The 24,322-nt window shown below is 45.7% G+C and overlaps 1 protein-coding gene across 8 annotated transcripts in view; it reads right to left on the bottom strand.

Moving 5' to 3' along the window:
- Nucleotides 1–24,322, bottom strand: part of LOC138565957 (uncharacterized) — a 1,066,445-nt gene that overhangs the window by 761,490 nt on the left and 280,633 nt on the right. For all 8 annotated transcript variants that reach the window (XR_011301733.1, XR_011301735.1, XR_011301734.1 and 5 more), the window contains exon 4: nucleotides 14,959–15,015. Coding sequence is in view for 4 of the 8 variants with exons in the window: in XM_069643053.1 (XP_069499154.1) it covers nucleotides 14,959–15,015 (57 nt within the window). In the remaining 4 variants the exon portion in view is untranslated. The remainder of the gene's footprint in view (nucleotides 1–14,958; nucleotides 15,016–24,322) is intronic.

The following is a 24,322-nucleotide window of genomic DNA, read 5'->3' as shown; positions in this document are numbered from 1 at the left end:
ACTTTGAGTATAAAGAGGAATGTGACCACAAATGGCCACACAATTGTTTCTATGCACACAGGGTAAACAAAGCCTTGCTGTGGAGCCTCACTAGACCTCTAAACAAAAGGAAAGTAAAATGGTTGCAGGTGCATGAAGCCATCTAAATATAAACAAAATACTGCCACCCAGCTGACCAGAGTACCTCGATGGGGAAAATACAATAAGGTACCTTTGGGACAACTTAATGTGGGAGTTGTGGGGACTTGGAGAGCACATTACATTGAGTTACATCACCAGTGAGGCTTTATATGAGGACTCCATGGGGAAAAAATCTTCATGAACTAGTAGGTTAAGCAAAATATCATGGGGCTCACTTTATCTGACTGGCAAGGACTTTCACCCAAACAGTGAGCAATAACACATTGTAATCCTGTGGCCGCACTTGCGTGCATCGCGCACCGGGTACACTCTCTTTTCTTTTTTTTTTCAGGTGACCATTGAAAGGGAGAAGGGACCACACGTAGTCCATTCTCTCTTTTCCAAGGTGGCCATTTTTATTGTTTATTTTCCTCCTATTCATTTGTACAGAGCAAGTTGGCCCAAAATGGCACCCTGTTGCTCCGTACTAATGAAGCAGTATGCACGTTCTAGTATTCCTAGAACTAACACGTACTGCTGCAACACTTTATCAAACTGCAAAAGAGATGCCGGTTGAAAAGGTTTCGTAAGCACGTTAGTATCCCGAGACTGCAAACCCCGGAATACTAATGGCAATAACCGCCTTGCTGGCGGGCCTACGCTCGGCCATATAACTTCAAGCCCCAGGGGCATTACCTTAGGCGGTAATGACCCGTCGGCTCAGCAGTTATTGCCATATTATAGCATGCTAGTCGACTTCTTTTTTTTAAATTCTTTTTATTAGTGATCACAAAAGATACACAGCACTTATAAAACCATTTTCACAATTTGCAGCGATTATATGACAAATATCTCATTTAAACATTAAAGATTACAAAGTATCTTCATCATCAGAAATCATGTCGCATAAATACATTCTGAAGAGGCCCCATATGTCTTTGGGCCTACTTGCAGTTGGCCAGGTCAGAATAAACTGCTCCTCTGATTCGTTTACATATCTTAGTTCCCGAAGGAAAAGTTTCATGGTCGGCGGACCAGTGCCTTTCCAATTTTGTAAGATGCATTTTTTGGCCACCGCGATATTAAACAGTCTCCTGATTTTTTCAGAATACTTACCTATGTCACCAAATAGGTATTTCTGTGGGGTTAGAGCAGGGGGAACATGTGTAATTTCTTCTAACATCTCCGCCACCCCCCTCCAGAAGCCCGCCACCACCGGACACCCCCAGTATATGTGGAATGCACCTGCCTGAGGCGCCCTACATTTGGGGCATTCACCAGAACCATCCAGCGTGAACTTGGCTATTTTAGCCGGTGTGTAGTGTAGCCTATTAAGAATCTTAAACTGGATCAAACGCAGACCGGCGTTTAACGATACTTTTTTGGTAAGCAAGCAATACCTGTCCCAGGTTTTCTCATCTACGGGGGTCTGTAGATCTCTCTCCCACTTGTCTTTGACCTGGTTTGTTGTGGGGGTATGTGCTTGGACCGTCACATATAGTTTAGAAATCCCCAGGCTGTCCCCAGCCGTTGCCATCTGCGTGCATGGGTGTGTAAGGGGCTCATCTGGAAAGAGCGGCCAGTGCTTCTGGAAAGCTGATCTCATGTGATAGTATTGGAGTGTCTTAAGCGATCCCCTGCCCAATGCCCCAATACATCCTTTAAGGTCGCAAATTTCCCATTAATGAACATGTCACCCAGTTTAATTTCCCTATTGGGATCCCAGGATTCCTGTCGGCTGTTATCGTGTGTTGCAGGTATGCCCGGGTAGTTCCAGAGGGAAACATCTGGGTTATAAGGGGTTTCCAAGCCCAGTCTTTTGAATATAGCCGTCCATGCCCTGACTGTGCAGCTCACTGGGTTGTAATCGCATGGGTCTCTATAATGTGTATCGAAATTACAGACTGTATATTCGTGGGGTGTGTGGTGTGTGGTGTATTCTTCTATCCACGCGTGGGGGGGCATCAGTCCCACAGTACCAGTATTTCACAAATTGAGCTTGGGCAATGTAGTAATACAATTCAAGATCGGGTGCCGCTATGCCACCTGAGGAATATGGTTCAATCATCTTTTCCCAACCCATCCTTGCAGTCCTCCCGCTCCACACCAATGCCTTAACCGCCTCAGCGATTTCCTCAGCGGTCACAGGTTGTTCCATTGCCAGTCGGGCTCCTCAGAGAGTTTAGGCATGGAAAGTGCCTCTAGGTAGGATTTAATTTCAGTGTCTGTTTTGGTATCTTTGTTTCTATATAGTTCTTGGTAAAATTTAACAAATTCACTATTGATCTCATTTTCACCCAGAAGAACCTCCCCTTGCAATGTTTGTTTGCTCGCAATCTGGTTCGGTTGCCTATCCTGTTTGAGCAGATTAGACAGTGTCATCCCAGTTTGTTCCCCTCCCCGTATCTGCGGGGGCGCACCGGTGCTGCCATATAGCTCACTTCTCTAGTGGCTAACTTGCCAAATTTTTGAAGCTGTGTCTGAATTTCAGCCAATATTGCCTTGCCTTGTGTGTGAGTGTAGGTCTCTTCAAGCTCCCCCAGTCTTCGTTCAGTTTTGGATAACTCAGCACGGACCCCCTTCAGGAGACCCACAGACTTGGATATAAAGGTTCCCCTAGTCCAAACCTTAAAGGATTCCCAGACAGTGGAGTACCTATCAACTGATCCTATATTGTTAGTGAAAGATGTCTATGTGTAATTCCTCCACAACCCCAGGATCCCCTAACATTCCTCCTGGCATTCTCCATCTTTTTGCGGGTTTAGGGGAGTCACAAAACCCCACCTCCATCACCACAGGGGAATGATCCGACAATGTGCGGGATAGTATTTCGCATGTCTTCAGTGCGGCAACCACAGCAGGGGAGACGAACCAATAGTCGATTCTAGACTGAGAGTCATGAACCGAGGAGTAATATGTGTAACCCCTGCCGTCCGGGTGCAGCACACGCCAGGCGTCAACGAGTGAAAGCTGTGGAAGAATGTGCTTCAGGGTGAGAACAGGCTTGCCAGGCGCCCTGACCGTAGTACTGGATCTATCCAGTCCGGGGTCCGGGCCATATTAAAATCCCCTCCCCATAATATAGTGGTTACATTGATTGAAGCGATCAACTGATACATATTTGTGTAAAAGGCAGCGTCATAAACATTAGGCCATATGTGTTAACCAGTAATATTTGCCTGCCCGGGATCTCACCCCACACCAAAACATATCTGCCAAGCTGATCAATCCTTTGGCCCATCAATTTGAACTCCAGACCTGGCTGGGTAAGTGTGATGACCCCCCTGGACTGGGATGAGTAATTAGTGTGGAATCTCAACTTGCCCCATTTGTTGTATGAGTTTCTTGCAACATTACGATCTGGGGACTGTGCCTGGCGATATAATTGCCCACTTTCTTAGGCTTTAAACGATTATTCAGACCCCTTACATTCCATGACAGTAGTTTTACCTTCAGCCCGTCACCAATGCTTCATAGGGAAATGTTCCGACGATACCTCGTCTCTTAGCAATATAATGTTCGTATTGTGTGGGTAGTGCCAGCATCTGTGTAACCACTGATTTAACCATTAACAAACAATCTGCTTCCTTCATCCTCACGTCAGGACGGGGCTCCGTAACGTGGGGCCCAGTCGCCTTTTCACACCATGGGTCTATAGAACAACAACATAATACATTACCCTCATGCCACCCCCCCTCCCTCATCATCACACCCAACTTGATGATGTTCCCACTTCAACTTGTGGAATATTCCAGGGGTGGCCATGTTGCTTCACATGACCGCCAACTCCGGTTCTCCCCACTCCACCTATCCATGGATCATGGGGCCGCCTTTGACGCCAGTCAGCCTCGTTCCAGATCAAAAAGGGATCTGATAGACCAAACATAGCTGAACTTGACATGTGAGATGACAGACTGGGCTGGCCCACCTAGCTTTGTTTGCTTGACCCGTAGGAATATCCTTCTGATGGTTTGAAAAGATGAGCTCTCCATCCTGCATTGAGCGCAGGGGCGCGTTGATAACCAGTTGGTTCACTGGCTCGAAGGAATCGGTGAGTTCCAGAACAATAATTACTTCGAAAAATATGTAGTTCGTAAGAGTTCACATGTCTGACTTTCACTCTTATCCGATTCCCTGCAGTTTGCAGCTTGACCCCAGTGAAGAGTTCCTCGTCGTAGCTAACGAAGTTCAGGTAAGGATTTGGCTTATCCTACACAGTTCAATAAAATAAGGCCAGATGTAAGCTGCTTGTTCCCTTATTCAGGTGTGGCGAGAAAATATGAAGTTCGAGGAATTATGCCTCCGGCGGTAAAATTAGGTACATCTATTGCAGTGAGAAGAGTTCCCCTTTTTTTCCCGTTGTCTCACCTTGTCGTCCTTTTGTTCCCCTTAGTGGCCGAGGGGCGATGAGGATGCAATGGAGACTGCGGCGACCTGTGAAGAGGAATAGTACCCCCGGCGGTAATCAGGTAAGTCGATGGGGGTAGTTACTATTGCCTCTGTTTATTTCCTTGGCTCACCATTGCTGTTCTTGTGTTCCCCTTAGGTGCCAGAATGCGGAGGAACGTGCAGAAGCATGCGGTGGATCGTGAGGATGCTGCGAGGGCCGGTGAGTTCAGCGCGGCTCTGCAGCAGGCGAGGCGGCACGCGTAAATGCTTCTTTCTTCCAGCTCGAAGGTGCGGTGGATCCGGAATCCAGTTAAGGATCAAAGGTTTGCTCTTATTATAACCTTTCTCCTTCTGTTCCTCCCTTTTTCTAGGAACTGCAGACTTGAGGCGGACGCGGCAGAAGACTGGATGCTGGCTAGCAGACACGGTGAGCGTTACACTGCTGGATGCAGAATAATGCGAAGCGTGTGCTGCTCTTTGGGTGTGGTTTAAATAGCCTCCAAATTAGTCCCAGGTGAGTATTCTTCCCCATCCCTCTTGAAATTGGAGCGTTGCAACACGTACAAATGCTAAGGCCCAAGCATTTGGGAGCATAATTACTAGCAACAGTACTTAGCCTTGATTCCAGAACACTTATTTTGCAGCTCTGAAGCTTAAAAAGAACTTGATTTCTCAGCAACACACTATATTTCTGAAGCCATGTTTAGAGAAAATGCATCTGTAATTTTAAAATGTGCTTCTTTATTTACAACAGTAAATTAATTCTCTTAAGTTTGAAACTATGTTGATTACATACAAACTGGGTCTGACTTGGAGTAGTTAGCCCCCAACAAAGGAATGTGTCATAAGACCCAGATTTCAAGGCGCTACTTTGTCTGCAGTAAGAATCAACTTCTTAATAGTGTTCAAACTAGTTTTCCAGGCTGCGGTCATGAGATGTTTGTTCAACATGAAATCAAGAGACAATTACATTAATCAGTGTTATGAAAAAGAGCATGTTGGCAATGTAACAGCAGTTACATCTGTTGGACAAAAGTGGCATTTACCTGGATACATTTTAGGTCAGATTCAGCAACCAGTTGCATATTTTGCAAAATAACCTAGAGCCCCATAACTTTATAGTAGAGAATGTTTGGAACTTAAAAACAATTGCACATTATAGATAAAAAAGTATCTTTCAGCCAACATCAAATTCGAATAGTGACCAAGTATGATAACTTTAAAAAAATATGAACAATTATCTCTATAAACATATATCCCTGAGTCATGTAATGTCACAACGCGTCCATCTTGATGTGTAGATTGTAATTATATTTATTTTATTAAACTTATCAGTCACAATAAAAGTTATATCACATAAACAAAATGCCTCCATGAGATTAGGAGTGAGTTTTCCCCCCACATTTATACATTCACATGACTGAGAGGGAAGATACCCTCCTTTTAAGACACAAGATTAGGGGAGGATCTTGACTATGAAATACCTTGCATAGAGAGAGACAGGAAATGACCATCATTATTCTGGATATTACTGGACAGAGATGGCTGGCTGGGGGAGAATGCCACTATTTGCTGCTTTTCCATAGAGGCTGCAGAAGAATGTCCATATTCAGAAGGAGATGACCAATCCATATCAGCCTGGCCACAGCAGCTATAAGAAACCCTCCTGTTGGAGGAATTCTAACTGGGATTGCTGAGACATCTTTCCAAAAATAAGAATCCCCATTTACAGCATAAGTACTGAGCTCGATTTATATCTAGAGAGCTCTTGCAATTGTTACGCTCACCTGGCTCCCACAGAGGCGTCGATCTGAACTGGACAGCTGCGGTCTCCACCAATGTGACGCGTAGGGCCGAGATGACGGACTGGACTGGCCTACCTAGCTTCGTTTGCTTGGCCCGTAGGAATATCGTTCTGATGGTTTGAAAAGATGAGCTCTCCATCCTGCATTGAGCGCAGAGGCGCGTCAATAACCAGTTGCTTCACTGGCTCGAAGGAATCGGTGAGTTCCAGAACAATAATGACTTCAAAAAATATGTAGTTCGTACGAGTTCACATGTCTGACTTTCACTCTTGCCCGATTCCCTGCAGTTTGTAGCTTGACCCCAGTGAAGAGTTCCTCGTGGTAGCTAACGAAGTTCAGGTAAGGATTTGGCTTATCCTACACAGTTCAAGAAAATAAGGCCAGAATGTAAGCTGCTTGTTCCCTTATTCAGGTGTGGCGAGAAAATATGAAGTTCGAGGAATTATGCCTCCGGCGGTAAAATTAGGTAAGTCTATTACGGTGAGAAGAGTTCCCCTTATTTGTCCCGTTGCCTCATCTTGTCGTCCTTTTGTTCCCTTTAAGGGCCGGGGTGCGGCGAGGATGCAATGGAGACTGCGCCGACCTGTGAAGAGGAATAGTACCCCGGGCGGTAATCAGGTAAGTCTATGGGGGTAGTTACTATTGCCTCTGTTTATTTCCTTGGCTCACCATTGCTGTTCTTGTGTACCCCTTAGGTGCCAGAATGCGGTGGAACGTGCAGAAGGATGCGGTGGATCGTGAGGATGCTGCGAGGGCTGGTGAGTTCAGCGCGGCTCTGCAGCAGGCGAGGTGGCGTGCGTAAATGCTTCTTTCTTCCAGCTCGAAGGTGCGGTGGATCCGGAATCCAGGTAAGGATCGAAGGTTTGCTCTTATTCTAACCTTTCTCCTTCTGTTCCTCCCTTTTTCTAGGAGCTGCAGACTCGAGGCGGGCACGGCAGAAGACTGGATGCAGGCTTGCAGACACGGTGAGCGTTACGCTGCTGGATGCAGAATAACGCGAAGTGTGTGCTGCTCTTCGGGTGTGGTTTAAATAGCCTCCAAAGTAGTCCCAGGTGAGTATTCTTCCCCAGCCCCACCCAAGTAAAAAATAGTCCCTAGGTAAAATAGTCCCTTCCAAGCCTCATTTGGCTTGGAGCTCTGCAGCATGGCCTGCACCAGGTAAGCTTGCAGCATGGTCTGCAACAGGTAAGTTTTACTCTATGAGCTTGGCGCCGAGGTGCATGCACGTGGTCACTGGGTTCCCAAGACCTTTCCTGTGGTCCGTACCCTTTCCAGTCGATTAAATAAAAAAGTTTTGACTTCACCATCTTGGAGTCCAGAATATTCTTAACTTCAAATTCGGGTTCCCCGTCTATAAGGACGGGGTCTGGTGGCTTGGTTAGTCTTGTCCCTGGTTGCACTGGCTTCAAAAGTGACACATGAAAGACGGGATGAATTTGCATATTAGCAGGTAAGTCCAACTTGACGGCCACCGGGTTGACAATGGCCTAAATAGAGTAAGGTCCCAAATATCTAGGGTTAAAGGTCTGCGTTTCCTTGAGAGGTATGTGTTTTGCGGCCAACCATACTTGGTCCCCTATCTGGTACTGTGGAGTATCACTTATATGCCGATCAGCATCTTTCTTATATTTCTCCTTCGCCTGTTTCAAATGTGCAGTTGCCTCCTTAAAGGCTTGTGTAATCGTAGCGTGTAGATGGTCCACTGTGGGCATTTCTAAGTGTTGGGGTGAGTCAAGGTCTGAGGTTTGAGGGTGGTGCCCATATAGGGTATAAAAGGGACTTTGTCCAGTTCCAGAATGTACTGAATTATTGTATGCATATTCGGAGATCCAAAGAATGTCCTTCCAATTACTCTCAGTTTGATGTAACATACAAGGCAGGTATTGTTCAAGAGTCTGGTTGGTCCTCTCTGTTTGACCATCGGTCTGTGGGTGGTGACTGGTCGATAATCTCACGTCGACTTGCACCAATTGACAACATTTCTTCCAAAAATGTGAAACAAATTGACTGCCCCGGTCAGAGACCAACACGGACGGAAATCCATGTAAGCGAACAATGTTTTCGAGGAATTCTTTGGCCAGGATTAAGGCTGAAGGTAGTCCTTTTAAAGGAATAAAGTGGGCCATCTTGGAAAAAAGATCCACAATAACTAGAATGGTGTTAAACCCATTACAGGGAGGTAGATCAGTAATAAAGTATAACAATAAGGTGTGCCATGGTGTAGGCGGAATGTCTAAAGGTTGTAAGAGTCCAGCTGGTTTTTTTCTTTTGACTTTTGTTTTGGGCGCAAATGCCACAAGACATCACAAATGATTTAATATCCTTTCGCCAGGTGGGCCACCAGAATTGTCTTTTAATCTTAGCTTCAGTTTTTGCAATACCTGGGTGCCCCTCCATTAGGGTATCATGATAACGGGAAATGACTTGCTCTTGTAGTTCCTTGTGTGGCAGAAACAGTCGCCCTTGGTAATAAGGCAGATCATTGGTGACTGAGTAGTCCGGGCCTTTCTTTACCCAGTCCTGTAGGGCTGTAGGATCAAAGAGTTGCTGGATCTTTACCTGAATGTCCTCTAGTGTCTGTAGAGTAGTCATGCCAAGGATCCTTTGTTCGGAAATTATAGGTACTGGTTCTGGGTTCACTTCTGCCTCTCCCATCCCTATTCGGTATAAGGCGTCTGCTTTACCATTCTTACAACCTGGTCGATAGGTTATCAAGAAATCAAACTCGGCAAAGAACAATGCCCATCGGAGTTGACGTGACGATTGGGCCTTGGCTGTTTTTAAATACTGTAAGTTCCGGTGATCGGTGATCACAGTAATGGTATGCCTGGCACCGAGAAGATAATGCCGCCAAGCCTTGAAGGCGGATTTAATGGCTAATAACTCCTTGTCGGTAACCGCATAGTTTAACTCGGGTGCCGAGAACTTTCTGGACCAAAATGCTACTGGGTGAAGCTGGCCAGTTTCAGGGTCCTTTTGAGACAGGCCAGCTCCCATGGCTAGACTGGATGCATCAGTTTCCACTATGTATGGAAGTTCAGGGCATGGGTGCTTTAACACAGGTGCAGACGTGAATTTCGATTTCAGCTCTTGGAAGGCCTTTTCAGCTTCTTCAGTCCATCTAAAGCATTTATTTTTTCGCAAGAGTGCTGTGATGGGATGTACGACATGTGAAAAATCTGGGATGAATCTGCGGTAGAAATTGGCAAAGCCGAGCATGCTTTGTACTCCCTTAACTGAACTTGGTGATGGCCACTTAAGGATTGCGTCCACCTTTCGTGAGTCCATTCGGACTCCCTTTGGGGTCAGGATAAACCCAAGGAATTCAACTTCGGTGGCATGAAAAATGCATTTTTCTCGTTTTGCGTATAGTTTGTGCTGGCGCAAATTCTCCAAGGACTGCTCGGACGTGCTTCACATGGTCAGATTCTGAAGAGGAGTATACTAGAATATCATCGATATACACGACAACACAAACGTCAATGAGTTCACGAAGGACATCGTTCATGAAGTATTGGAAGGCTGCTGGTGCATTGCACAACCCGAAAGGCATCACCTGGTACTCGAATAACCCATACTTAGTGCGGAAAGCAGTCTTCCATTTGTCGCCCTCTTTTACACGTACCAGATGGTATGCCCCCCGTAGATCTAACTTGGTGTATGTAGAGGCGTCCTTCACTTGGTCTAATAGTTCAGGGATCAGAGGCAATGGGTATCGGTTCTTAACAGTTATCTGGTTCAATGCGCGGTAGTCTATGCACATTCTGAGGTCACCTTCCTTTTTGGGCATGGAGAACAAAGCTGAAGATGCAGGGGACTTGGATGGGCGAATAAAGCCATTGGCATGGTACTGGTCTAAATATTGTCGTAGGTGAAGGTTCTCAGGTTCCGTAAGGGCATAGATCCTGCTACAAGGGGGTTGTGCACCGGGTATGAGATCGATTTAACAATCGTACGATCTGTGAGGAGGTAAGGTGTTTGCGTGTTCCTTTTGGAAGACATCCTGGAATTCTTGGTATTCTGGAGGTAGTTGCATGACTGCTGTGGTTACTGTGGCCAGGCCTATGTTTTGATTTTTCTGTGGGTTACAGGTTTGTACACAATCCGGGAAGGTTATTCTCTTCTCTCGCCAATCAATACAAGGATTATGTGTTTCCAACCAAGGTATCCCCAGTATTATTTGGAACTGTGGGGCTTTGATTAGATCAAACACAATAGTCTCTCGATGCCCATCCTGAGCCAATAGTGTCATCTCTGCGTTGGAATGAGTTACAGGCCCAGAGACAATTTCAGTTCCATCGACTGTGGTGATGACATCTGAGGTGGTTTTTCGGCAGAGAGGTAGATTCATCCTGGAAGCCAATTCATAGTCCACATAGTTTCCTATGGCCCCGCTATCAATGTATGCCCTTACTGCGTGCATACGCGATGGCTGCCCTGGATCTACGAGGGCCATTGGTATGATGAAATGCGAGGTCTGAGTATCCTTCTTCAAGCTCGGCAAGCGGACCTCTATGCTTGTCGGGCGTGGTCGTTTCCCGAGTCTGACTCCATATGGCTTTTATCAGCAGCTCCTACCACCTTCTTGGGTGGTTTTACAGGGCAATCCCGTAGAAAATGCCCAGAAGTTTCACAATATAGACACAATTGCATTTGTCATCTCCTTTCTCTTTCCTTCTGGGTTAAGGGTCCTTTAACCCCTCCGATTTGCATGGGTTCTGAAGCATCTGCTCCTTTGGGGTTAGCGTGAGTTTTGACCAATACCCGATTCTCAAACTTGGCTCGATCAGCCTTTCTGTTCTGAAGTCCGTGATCTAACTGGACCACTAAGTCTATATATTCAGCGCAGTCTTGAGGTGGGTTCACGACTTGAGCCAAGACATCCTTGAGTTCTCCTCGAAGCCCTCGATGAAATAGCGTGATTTGTTTTTCCTCAGGCCATCCAGTTTCCACTATCAACCTATTAAAGGTTGCGATGTAGGATAGAAGGTCCTGGTTACCCTGTTGCAGGGACAAAAGTTCGTTATCCAGGGCCTGTCCTTGGGAGTGGCGGGCAAATAGTCTTTCCATGCTAGTTTGAAAGCCCTGAAAATCCAGAAGAATTGGGTCATCCTGAGTGACAATTGGAATTGACCAATCAGCTGCACTGCCGCTGAGATATGACAATACAAAGGCTACCTTGGCTTGGTCGTTTGGGAAGGCTCCAGGTCTGCATAAAAAGTGCAGGCGGCATTGGTTCATAAACACGGCAAACCTTTTGGGATCTCCGGCAAAGCGTTCGGGTGGAGCTAATAGAATATTTCCTGGTAGGTTTATTTGCACAGGGTTACTCGATAACACAGGAGCTGGGTTATCCCCGGAACCATGTCGAGGTGCTTGTCCAGCCTGGCTTTGCAATAGCTGCCTAGCAAGGTCATCAGTTCGCTCCTTTGACAAAATCAGTTCTCTCCTAAGAGCATTAGTTTCTTGACAGGCCAAATGCACTTCAGCCTTCAGTTCCCCTAGTAATTGGGCCAATTGATCAGTCTCTGAGGTATCGATAACGCCCAGGTGGGAATTTGTGGGTAGTCTTCACGTTCTGTTACGCTCACCTGGCTCCCACAGAGGCATCGATCTGAACTGGACAGTTGCGGTCTCCACCAATGTGACGCTTAGGGCCGAGATGACGGACTGGACTGGCCCACCTAGCTTCGTTTGCTTGGCCCGTAGGAATATCCTTCTGATGGTTTGAAAAGATGAGCTCTCCATCCTGCATTGAGCGCAGGGGCGCGTCGATAACCAGTTGCTTCACTGGCTCGAAGGAATCGGTGAGTTCCAGAACAATAATGACTTTGAAAAATATGTAGTTCGTAAGAGTTCATATGTCTGACTTTCACTCATGTCCGATTCCCTGCAGTTTGCAGCTTGACCCCAGTGAAGAGTTCCTCGTGGTAGCTGACGAAGTTAGGTAAGGATTTGGCTTATCCTACACAGTTCAATAAAATAAGGCCAGAATGTAAGCTGCTTGTTCCCTTATTCCGGTGTGGCGAGAAAATATGAAGTTCGAGGAATTATGCCTCCGGCGGTAAAATTAGGTAAGTCTATTGCGGTGAGAAGAGTTCCCCTTATTTGTCCCGTTGTCTCACCTTGTCATCCTTTTGTTCCACTTAGGGGCCGGGGTGCGGCGAGGATGCAATGGAGACTGTGCCAACCCGTGAAGAGGAATAGTACCCCCGGCGGTAATCAGGTAAGTCTATGGGGGTAGTTACTATTGCCTCTGTTTATTTCCTTGGCTCACCTTTGCTGTTCTTGTGTTGTCCTTAGGTGCCAGAATGCGGCGGAACGTGCAGAAGGATGCGGCTGATCGTGAGGATGCTGTGAGGGCCGGTGAGTTCAGCGCGGCTCTGCAGCAGGCAACGCGGCGTGCGTAAATGCTTCTTTCTTCCAGCTCGAAGGTGTGGTGGATCCGGAATCCAGGTAAGGATCGAAGGTTTGCTCTTATTCTAACCTTTTTCCTTCTGTTCCTCCCTTTTTCTAGGAGCTGCAGACTCGAGGCAGGCGTGGCAGAAGACTGGATGCAGGCTTGCAGACACGGTGAGCGTTACGCTGCTGGATGCCGAATAACGCGAAGCGTGTGCTGCTCTTCGGGTGTGGTTTAAATAGCCTCCAAAGTAGTCCCAGGTGAGTATTCTTCCCCAGCCCCACCCGAGTAAAAAATAGTCTATAGGTAAAATAGTCAGTTCTAAGCCTCATTTGGCTTGGAGCTCTGCAGCATGGTCTGCATCAGGTAAGTTTTACACTATGAGCCTGGCGCCTTTGGCGCCAGGTCTGACTCTCCATCTGAGCCTGGCGCCATAGGCGCCAGAACCGCACCCAAACAGCCCCTAACAGGGGCTTTTGGGCTTGCTCAAAACAACTTGATGCCTGCTTCCGGGGTTGCTGGACCTGGTCTCGTTCCCCGGGGTTAGGCATCATGACAGCAGTGCTGACTATGATGATTCTCAGAATCAAGGGTTCTGGGAGCAAAAGTGGATGCTAGTTTTAACAGGGACATAGGAGCAGTGTGTAAGGTAAAAGGGCACAATGTTCTATATTTGAAAGTACAACTGAGATTGTTTTTCCAACATAGCGAAATGCATTTTGAAATGTGTGTTGGTGTAAAGGTGACATAATTTGGTGCAATTTAAATGTAATTTTGTTCTGCAAAATAAATCACCATTTAAAATGGAATCCTTGTGTTCTGCTGGCATAGTCAGTAGTTGAGTCAAAAAGTTGTGAAATCTTATCATCCAACAGAATATCATATTATAATTGCTGCCAGTGGAAGCCTAGCCATTAATTAAATACATCTGCAACAGAATGTAGCTCAGAGAATTCATTCTATCCACAGAAAATGCATGCAATCATTTACCCTGAAATGCACGGGTATGTGTAATGTCAAAGGGCAAGGGTGCTTTAACATGGTACCTTTCACCAGAGAATACTACATCTCCAGTCCAAAACCAGCAGCTACGAAGGAAAATGAAAAGAAGTAGATTGAAAGTTTCACACACATGTTCAGACAATGTTGCACAAACGTGTTCAGAAAAAATTGCATACACATGTTCCGAAGCCCCTGCACCACAGTTATGATATTAACAGTAAACTGACATTGGAAATGGTGGCTGTCACTGAGAAAGATAAAAACTGCATTTTTATGCATTTGCTAATGTAACTGCATATTCTGTGCAATTGCTTTCGCACAGTTAAAGACTTTGAGAGACATTTATGGACTAGCAAGAGAAGTGTATTTAGAATGCCTAGTATTCTTTAGAGCTTAATGTTTATAGAAAAATAATTATGCAAATGAATGCTTATGCATGAGGACTAGTGAGATTCATGCAGGCAGATACAATTTCGTTTTGCTGACCAATTGTTAATGAGTATATCACATTGTGGTGACTTCTCGGGAATAAAGCTGGAGATCACCTTTGTTTGGATGTCACTATAATTTTCTTTAAAAATACATTTGAGTTTTCATAAAATGGGCTGCCCCTTGTCCAGAATTGTGGGGTGGGACTGTATGAATGAGGGGGTAAGATTAGTTATATCATACTAAGGCTTAGTGTATGATTTGAAAGTAAAATATGGCCTTACATTAACACGTTTCCTGAATAGCTACACATTACTTCCCTCTCGATCATCAACATAGTAGAATACAGTTGAAGCTAACCCCAAAAGTTTAGCTGACAACCCCCCAAAGCTTAGCTGACAACCCCTTTGATTTTCAGCATTTTAAAAAAAATATCTCAGATTCAATGATCTGCATGACATCTCATGTGGGTACACAGTGGCTCGCCCATTGCTTTGTTGTCCCGGGGTGCCACTTGGGAGGACTGCGAACATGTCTTGAGTATCCTCAGGCCCACCCATTGTCTCCAGGGATGTGAAACAACAACAGCTTACCAATCCAATCCATAAATAATATTACCTGGCACATGAACAGTGGCTTTGGTTCAAGTGAATGAAATCCCCAAATGTTACTGAGGAATAGGCTAGAATGAGTAGTGCTTTAATGACCTTCAAACCCAAAGCTCTCTTAACCACTACTTTCAACTTTACAAGACAATGATGATACTTTATACAATGCCTGACTACTATAAAGTATTTATATGTTAATACTCACCAGAATCGATAGCAGCAGATTCTCATTTTCTATCCTAAGCTGGTTCAGTAAACTAGGCTTAAACAGAGAAAATCAACACATTACAACAAGTATTTTAAGCCGCCAAAGAACTATTATAAATTACCTGTTACAATGAGGTCGACTGAGGTCCTTTAGCCATATTGCAATTATTAAGAAGCATTTGAAGAAAGTAAAATGAGGTATGCTACTAAGTGTATTATGACACTGTGGAGACAAAATGCACATACATGTACATTCAGAATGTAGATGGGAATGTAAATGCAAGTCAAAGTAATGGAGTAATGGAATGTGTGTTTTGAGAAACTAGGCCTCGACTGGCTCAAGAAATGGCAACCATTTTGGATAATATGTATTCAAGCAGAAAGAGTTGCACAAAATGATTAATTTCTTCACACGTTTGAAACTTGTGCAGAAGCAGAATTATTTATAGGCTCGCTTTCACTACCAAAATTGTATCAAAGCACACTGATGAAGGCCAAATTCATGCTGCAATTGTTTCATGCTGCCATTGTTAAGAAAGTTTTCTATGCTTAATTGAATTCGTTGCTTGCAGCTGCAAAGTTATTTTACATAGACTCAGTTGTTGACCATGGGTGTCTGGGATAGAGTAGCTACCTAGAATCTATTATTGTTCTAATTGGAGTCCTCAAACTACAAAGGAGCAAATGCATCAGAAGTGGCCTCACTGATGATTGATTGAGAGTGCACAGAGAGGTGCCGCTTGACATGTCCCAATGCTGGGTTCCTTTCTCAGTTTTCTCCTCAGCTGTCAGTCTGCGATCTGTGCTGTGCCGCGCCGCTGTTTCGCCTGCATGACGATCTGCCTGCCGACTGGACAGCAGCTAAATTGCTAAATGGCAGCATTGTGACTTGGAAACCTTGCTGGTGACTGGACAGAAGGCGGCGGTGTACAGAGACTTTCATGCCTGGATTGGTTGCCTTGACATGGTGAGGTGACTTGGAGGCATTTGTCCATTGTAGCAGGGGGCTAGGTGTGTGTTTGGCAGCAGTCCACTTGAGGGGCCCCTTGAGGCCACCCAAAGGTAAGGCATTACTAGTAAGGGCTAGTAAGGCTCAAGTTCCAACTCCCAGCAACTCTTAAAGTAGAGTAAAGCAACACGTTACTTGACTGGACTGGACTGGACTGATAGCTTGTCGGCCCTGTTGTGTATTTTGAGAGGTGAGCCGAATCGTGTTTGCTTTGGTGGGTGTGGATCTGTATGCAACGGCAGAGGTCGCTATTGAGGGCCTACATTTGCATTTCCCACCTACACGCATACGGTTGAGGGCTTGCTCCATGCAGCTAATATTGACAAGCCACCTGGTAATCTGTTCACATCTCCTCGGTGCCTGCATGAAAAGTAATTTGCAGCATAGGTATGGCATTTGCAGTACCGACTCTCGTTTGGTGAAACGTGCCCGCAGTCCCTCGAAGGCACTCAGGTTATTAATATCATACCTCGGACAAAGAAAAGCAAAAAGGATACAACTGGACCTTCGACATCTTCCCACCTAAAAATTACTGGCTATCTTAACAACAAGGGTGCAGTTTCTTGGACGGTGGCAATCTTGGGGGAAACCTGCAACAGATGGTCCTTTTCATAATGGAAATAACAGCAAACCTGTTGAAAGTACACCTCACAGCTCTCCTTCAATCGACAATAATGGTTTGCTTCTTACTTTAAGTTAAATCTACAACGGAACTCAATGGGGTCGACTAACATAATTTACAATAACATAATTGGCTCTAATCTATCTGCAGGCACAGATCTTGAGAAGTTAGTCTCGACCTCGGAGCATTCCTTTTGTGAAATAGAAAGTGAAAGCATAGAGGAAGCTAAAATTTTAAGTAATAACTCTTTCTCTGGTTCTAATACTGGAATACCATGTTCATCATCCACTATGAATTCTATCATTTCCAAACTTGAGACTTTTTTTCTTGTCAGTAGGAAATTGACTGAAGTTCAATCTGAAGTGAAACACATACTTGCTCTGGTGATACATATTATTATCGATTCCAGTTTTGTTTCTGGCACTACGACTAGAACATCCGCAGGTACTACAACTGCTCCGGCACAATAATCATCTACATGTCAGCTAGTCAGGAGTGTTCCATCAAGGGTATTCATCCCTTACCTCCAGACGCTGCGGTCCTACAACAGAATTCGGTGAACGTCACTGCTGGCACGAAGGAGCATGCTGTAGAAGCTCTATGTATTGAACAGTCACTTCTTAATACATCAGTCAAAACAGCCAAAAAGAATCGGAAAAAGCAACTGCAACCCACTCGCATTAGTCTGCATAATAAACGTACAGATTTCTCAAACACTCCCTCCACAACAGCTGCTCAGAAATATTCTGTCCCTAAAGTGATTGTATCTACTTCTGGACATTATATAATCTCCAATGACTTAAGGGACGGGTCCACCAGACATGTGTTGCTACAGGGCCCGCTGGTCAAATGGATGTGCCCGTTTGGCCTAGACCATATACAAATGGCTTCCACAATAACCCAGATTGAATTTAGTCTTCTGACCGATGGTTTAGCACTGGCACCTGATGGCGAGTCAGCCATACAACGAGACCACTGTGCTCTACCCAGCAACATTCGTATAGCTTCTACCTCTCTGGCTCAAATTAACTCGGCCTTTGCTAATGACAATAATTTTTTTGTAATTCGTTTTATTTGCATTTAATGTTATTACTGTGTAAATAACAATCAATTGCTTAAATCAATATATAATCATCAAAACTGCTCCTCCTTCCCGCTATTAACCCCCCTCGTGACTTCAACAAAACAAGAAACAACTCATGGCTTGTAACCTACGGGAACCTATTGGGGACATCCCACCTTCTTCATGGGGTCTACTTCAGCTAGTCCTCCATCTCCTCTTCTCCTCCCTTTTCCAGATCAACATCGCAATCTCATACCTAATCAAGGTTCAGGGGGGTTTGTCATCTGGTGAGCTAAGCAATGTGTGGGCCAGTCCATTCCCGGTTGTTACATTCTCTGAGATTTCTGTAATGCCTCCTTGTATAGCACTATGCCATACTGCTGTTTCGGCCATAAACCAGCGTTGCAGGTCATTCCACCACCCTTCTCTTCGCTAACACCCAAGCTAGGTGAATCAGCCTGTGCGCAGGCTTGATACTCTTAGGACGCAGGAAGACCCCGAGCAGACAGGCCTCAGGTGTCCAAGTATACCTTATTAAGTCTGTGTATACCTTATTAAGTGAACAGGGTTGTTCAAACAGCTTGCGGCGGAACTGTTCGTAGTCGGTTCCGCTGAAACTCAGTTTGACCTTCGTTCAAACAAACCAAACCCCTGCACCCGAAGCAGCCTTATACTAATCCCCCAATCCCCCCTCCCCTACTTATTTTCTAACTGGCCGCCGGTGCTTCTTCCGCAACCCCGCAGCGTCAGTTCAATCCCTGAAGCGTGGCCCGGAGCAGAAGCTACAGGGTCCCTTTTCTTTTTTCTTTTATTTTTTAGTCCCCGTTTCCCCTTCCCTTGTCATGGAAGCGGGGGATACCCCTGCAACTCCAAAGCCTAATATACCGACCATGGGGAGCACTGTCCTCTGCAGTCCCTGCTTCTTATGTTTGTAGGCTTCAAACAAATGGTACCACCCAAATTCAATCAAAACGTCCATATGGACAGTTTGATTCAAACTAATTGGTTGGTCCTTTATTAAGCCCCCTTTCTGAACCTCAATTCCATTTCTTGCCAAAGCCTCTGGACTACTGTGCACACCCAGAACATGTGCATCATTGTAGCCTCCCTCTCTCTGCACCTAGGACACTCTCCCTTCGTCAGGGCCAAGAACCACGAGACAAGTTGTGGAGTCATATAGGCTCTGTGAAACACATAGAACTGAATCAGCTTAAACCTTGCATTCCTTGAAACTTTTTTCAGATCTAGTTTCGCTCAAGACCACTCTGATTCCGTGAACTCCCTCCCTACGTCTGATTCCCACCTGTGCCTAACCATAGAATGACATTCGACCATGCTGCAAGTAGTCCCTGGTACAGCCTGGAAACCTGATGTCCTCCCACTGATACATCATATGGTAGCACATGCCGGTTATACTCTTCTAGGTGATCTGGGAAGCCTTGCCATCTCTGACGTGCCATATACACTAGTCTATTATATGCCAGAAGAAAACTGCCCTGTCTGCACTCCAAACCCCTCTTGAATCTCATAGAGCAGCCCTCCAGGGGGTGGGGGAGAAGATCTCCTATTGTCACCAGTCCTTTTTCCTCCTATTGGGACCTCCCCTGTGTAAGGTCCTAAACATCCTCTCATTAAACTGCTGCCAGAGGGATATGTGGCGAGTATGGTTGTCTTAACTTCAACAATGTCTTGGTTCTGCCCAGATCTTCCCTCCCAGCCGCAAGAGGTATGGGGATCTGGATTCTGCCCTTCCTTAACCACAGCCTCTACTTCAGCTGGTTAGGAGTGATCACTTTCTGCAACAGAGCGTGTTCTATCGTCACTGGTCTGACTGCCACCCTGCCACATGCTGCAGTTGTCTTGCTAAGTAATATAGTTCAAAGTGTGGGAATCACACTCCTCCTTCCTCGTAGTCTCCAAATAGCAGGTCCAGGACCACCCTACTCCTACCTGACCCCCATATAAAACTCCCTATTATTGAGCACAACTCCCTAAAGAAGGGTTTGGTATGAGATATGGAATGTTTAAGAAGTGATACAAACAGGGAAGGGCAACCACCTTCACTAATGCGACCATACCCATCACTGAAATGGGGGGAAATTCCTCCAGAACTGAATAGAGAGCTCCAGTCCTATCTTATACATGACCGTATTCTCTCAGTGGGTCAACGTAATATCATGGTACATATTAACCCCTAAATATCTAAACGTCTGGGTTCTCCACTGTAGTCCCAGGTCTGGGAGGCCGAATTCCTCCATCCACGCCCATCCCGCTAGTGGGAAGATGCACGACTTCGTATTACTGATCGATATTCTAGACAGCGCTGCAAAATTATCCAGCACTTCTAGGTATTGCTCCAAGTTATCTTCTGGGCTACGCATGTACAACAGCATGTCGTCAGCGTATCATGAAACCACATGATGCGTCCCATCCACCAGGAGCTCTGTGACCTTGAATTCCTTCCTCAAGAAGGCTGCGAGGGGCTATACGGCTAACACATACAGGCTAGGGGAGAGTGGCATCCCTGCTGCATGGCCCTTCGCATGCAGAATCGCTCAGACATGTACCTGCCTGTTTGTATCCTCGAAATTGGTGAGGAGTAGAGTATCCGGATCCACATCATGAACCCCTTGCCTATCCCAAATCTTTTTAAAGAGGCATGCAGCCGCTTCCAATCCACAGTCGAAGGCCTTAAAGGAATAGTGTGCTCAGAAATATTATTGGCAAAAAAATGACCTATAATCTAAAAGAAATCTGAAAAAAAAATGTTTTAAAGTCCCTATGTAAAGTATTGAGCAAATGAAGCTCAAACTTTAAAATGGGAAGCACTAGGAGGCATCCATTTTGTGAAAATGTATGCCACCTGTGCTTGCCCTTGCGCAAGTAATGAAGCAAAGGCCAGCCAGCTCTAGTAAACAAAAGCTACCACTGGGTGGCTTTTGCTTCATTGGTGCCAGAGGACAGAGACCAGAGACTGCAGGCAGGAAAGCTGCATCTCGGTAAGTGCTAATTTCTTTTTTTTAAAATAAGCACTAGCTGCGTTTCTTTTTTCTAGGTTTTCCGGGCTGGAGGAGCCCCGTGGGCTCCAAGCTGAAGCTACCGCAATCATAAATACAACATTGTTGTATTTAAAAACGCTGCAGGTTTTTTTCTAAGTTTCTAACGCTCCTCTGAGCTGGAGGAGCCCGATAAACCGCAGCGTTTTTGAAACACAACGCGGTTGTGTTTCAAAAAAGCTGCAGTGTTAGTTCCTGCCTTGGCTTTCACTTTCACTCCACACAAAAGTTGCCGCAGTGAGAAGCACTGCAGCATTTCAAAACACACCCGCATTGTTTTCCTGCCTGCAGCGGCTTTCACTCTGAAAGCCGCTGCAGGCAGGAAAACAAAGCAGTGTGTTTTGAAATGCTGCAGTGCTTCTCAGTGCGGCAGCTTCCGCATGGAGTCTCCTGGGCTCCCCCAACCCTGAGGGAGTCTAGGAGACTCCAAGCGAAAGCTGCCGCAGTGAGAAATACAACGTTGTTGTATTTGTAAATGCTGCAGTATTTACAAATACAACAACGTTGTTATTCTGAATGCGGCAGCTTTCGCTTGGAGTCTCCTGGACTCCCTCAGGGTTGGGGGAGCCCAGGAGAATCCAAACGAAAGCCGCCACAGTCAGAATAACAACGTTGTTGTATTTATGATTTCTGTGGTTTTCCAACCACAGCAATCGCAAATACAACAACGTTGTATTTTTAATTGACGCGCCTCGGCTTTTTGCTTTTATTTTACGTTTTCTGTGCTTCCCCGGGCTTGGGGAGCACCAAATACGTTAAATGAAAGTGAGGCAGCCTCCTCAGCTCTGCTATGGCTGCAGTAAGCAAAAGCTCCCAGTAGGGGGCTTTTGCTGCTTGTTTAGTGCAGCCAGGGCAAAGCTGAGGGTGCTGCCTGAAATCGCAAAATGGATGCTCCCATGTAAACGCTTTGAGCTTCGTTTGCTCAAAGTGTTTACATAGGAAATTTCATTCAAAAAATGTCTAAACTATGTTTTAGACTATTGGCCATCATTTTAGCAAATAATGAGCTAGTTTGGTCCAGGTGGGTCAGTGTCCTGATCACACTCTTCAGTCTTTTCTGCTAAAACTGCAGTGAGGATTTCACTATCTTGATTAATCAGTGATATTGGCATGTACGATTGGGACAATAATGGCCTTGGTCATACTGGGGGGTAGGCGGCACGCTTTGTACCCCATTTCCAAAGTCTGGGAGCTATCTCATCCATTAATTCTTTGTAGAACTCAGCCGGTAAGCCATCTCCTCCCAGCATTTTGTAAGTGGGTAATGCTCCGATCTCCGCCCTCAGCTCTCCTATCGTGAGTGGCACACACAGCGCTTCTTACCCACTTAGGGTGGGTAACTCTATGTCCGCGAGTGTTTCTTTAATTTCTTGCTCCCTTGTCCACCATATCCATTTCATACAGGCCATGGTATAATATCTTAAAGGCTTCATTAATTTCTTTCTGTGACCTCCACAACTCCCCACACTCATCTTCTATCATAGTGATCCCTTCTCGATTCGCTCCCTCCCGGCAGAGCCACGCTAACAGTCTACCCAGTTTATCACCCCTCCTGTGCAATTTATCAGTGCATTTCGCATAGCTATGTCTTCCCATTTCTCCCAATGTTCCAGGCATTCTTGCCTGAGTTTATAAGGTCCCTCGTACAACCAGTTTGAAAGCATCCCATAGGGTCCCTGGGTAATGACACTCTGTTCATTATCCTCAACGTTATTTACTTTCTGCTCTGCCATATGATCTCTGAATGGCCTATCTAGTAGGGCCTCTGCACGCAGCCTCCACATGGGTATTGGGGCAGGTTGACTACTCATTACCCATTCTACAACCTAGTGGGAGTAGTCTGAAAGCATCCTGGCTTTGTGTAAGGCACTTACACATTCTCCAAGCTGATCCATCCCCGTCAACAAGTATTCAATGCATGTATAAGCCTTACGTACCTCTGAGTAGTATGAGAATTCCCTCTTCGATCCCATCAACCATCTCCAGACCTCCCACAACTCTAATTCTCCCAATAGATTATTTAGGACTTTTGCTGGCGAGAATGGTCTACAACTTCTAGCATCCGACCCAGCTAATGTTGGACCTAAAGTGCAGCTAAAGTCTCTGTCCCAAATCCATGCCATCCCTCGGAAGGGGGCCAACCTGGCGTACATGGAGTGGAAGAAATTGGATGCATCATGATTAGAAGGGTAGGTGTTTATGAGGCACACTTCTGTCTAAAAACATGTGAGCCAGAACATTCTTTCTTCATTGTCTGTGCAACCTTTCACCACCCAGAACGGTACTCTAGGAGCATTCCAAATGAGGGCCCCCTTGCATAAGTGGAAAAAGCTGATCCAAATCCCACACCACCCCATTTCTGGAGAACTCGGATCCGTCTTTCTGTGTTAAGATGCGTCTCCTGTAACATTGCCACCCCAATCCCCTTCCGGCGCAGGTATGCAGCAACTCAAATTCGGTTGACATAATTGTTCAATCCCCTGACATTCCAGGAGGACACTTTCGGCAACTCAGCCATTTAGCCTTAATCCTATCCTCTTCTCCTCTTCCTTCTTATCACCAAAGCCCCAGGGTTTCCTTGTTATTTTCTCTTTCTTCCCCGATGAGTCCTGTGCTTCCCAAGTCACCCAATGCCAAGCCATGTTGTGACCCTATCAAACTGTGTTGAAATGTAACTAGCCACCCACCAGAACTCTCATGTAGAGGTGTCATCCCCATTTACCCCACCCCCACTTGTGGAGTTTGATGGTTGGGTACCACCCAGTACCCTAGATCCCTACCTAAAGATTAAGGGACAAGTCATGTAGACTGGCTACTCCAGCCTTTTAATTCACTAAATCTGAAACCTAAAATAATTAACAATTCAACCAAACGTGCTGTTCAACGTTTCTCCCCAATAGAGTTGCTTTCAGTATCCGTGCATTCAGCATATCCCTTCTTTCATGGTCCTTCCCCCCCATGATGACTTATCAGGTATTGTCACTCTTGTCCTCCATGGGCGCCATCTAGTTCACGTCCATCCAGGCGTTCACTTACTCCGGGGCATCAAAGAACAGGGCCTTCTTTTTTTAAAGCACCTTCAGCTTTGCCAGATACAAGAGCATATATTTTATGCACTGTCACTTCAGCCTTTCTTTTGTGGAAATGAACTGACCTCTCTGACTCTGAACCTGCAATGTATAGTCAGGGTAAATTGCCAACAAGGCCGACCCTCTGCAGATTTCTCCTCTTTCTCTGGAAAATGCTAGGATCCTTTCTTTATCTTTGAAGTTCAAAATCTTGGCTATAATTCATTGGGGAGGTGCTCCGGGGGGGGAGTGGGTGGATGTTTCTTCACCAGCGACCTGTGGGCCCTCTCTACAGTAAATCCTTGTGACAACTTTCCTGGGCTGATTTCTTGAAGCAACATGTTCTCTGCATATGTGGTGGGGTCTCTGCCTCCCTCACCTTCAGGCAGTCCTAGAATCCCGATGTTGCTTCTTCTCTCTCTTCCTTCTGCGATTCGGCTCGGTATTGCAACATCCATACTTTTGTTGTCAGTTGCTGGACTTTCTCCTGCAGGTCTTTTGTGATAACAGAAATTTCCGCCACCTTATCCTCAGTCTCCCCCAC

The sequence above is a fragment of the Ambystoma mexicanum genome, chromosome 2p (assembly GCF_040938575.1).
Source record: "Ambystoma mexicanum isolate Mex_15411 chromosome 2p, UKY_AmexF1_1, whole genome shotgun sequence".
Lineage (NCBI taxonomy): Eukaryota > Metazoa > Chordata > Amphibia > Caudata > Ambystomatidae > Ambystoma > Ambystoma mexicanum.
This window is presented reverse-complemented; position numbering and strand designations above follow the sequence as displayed.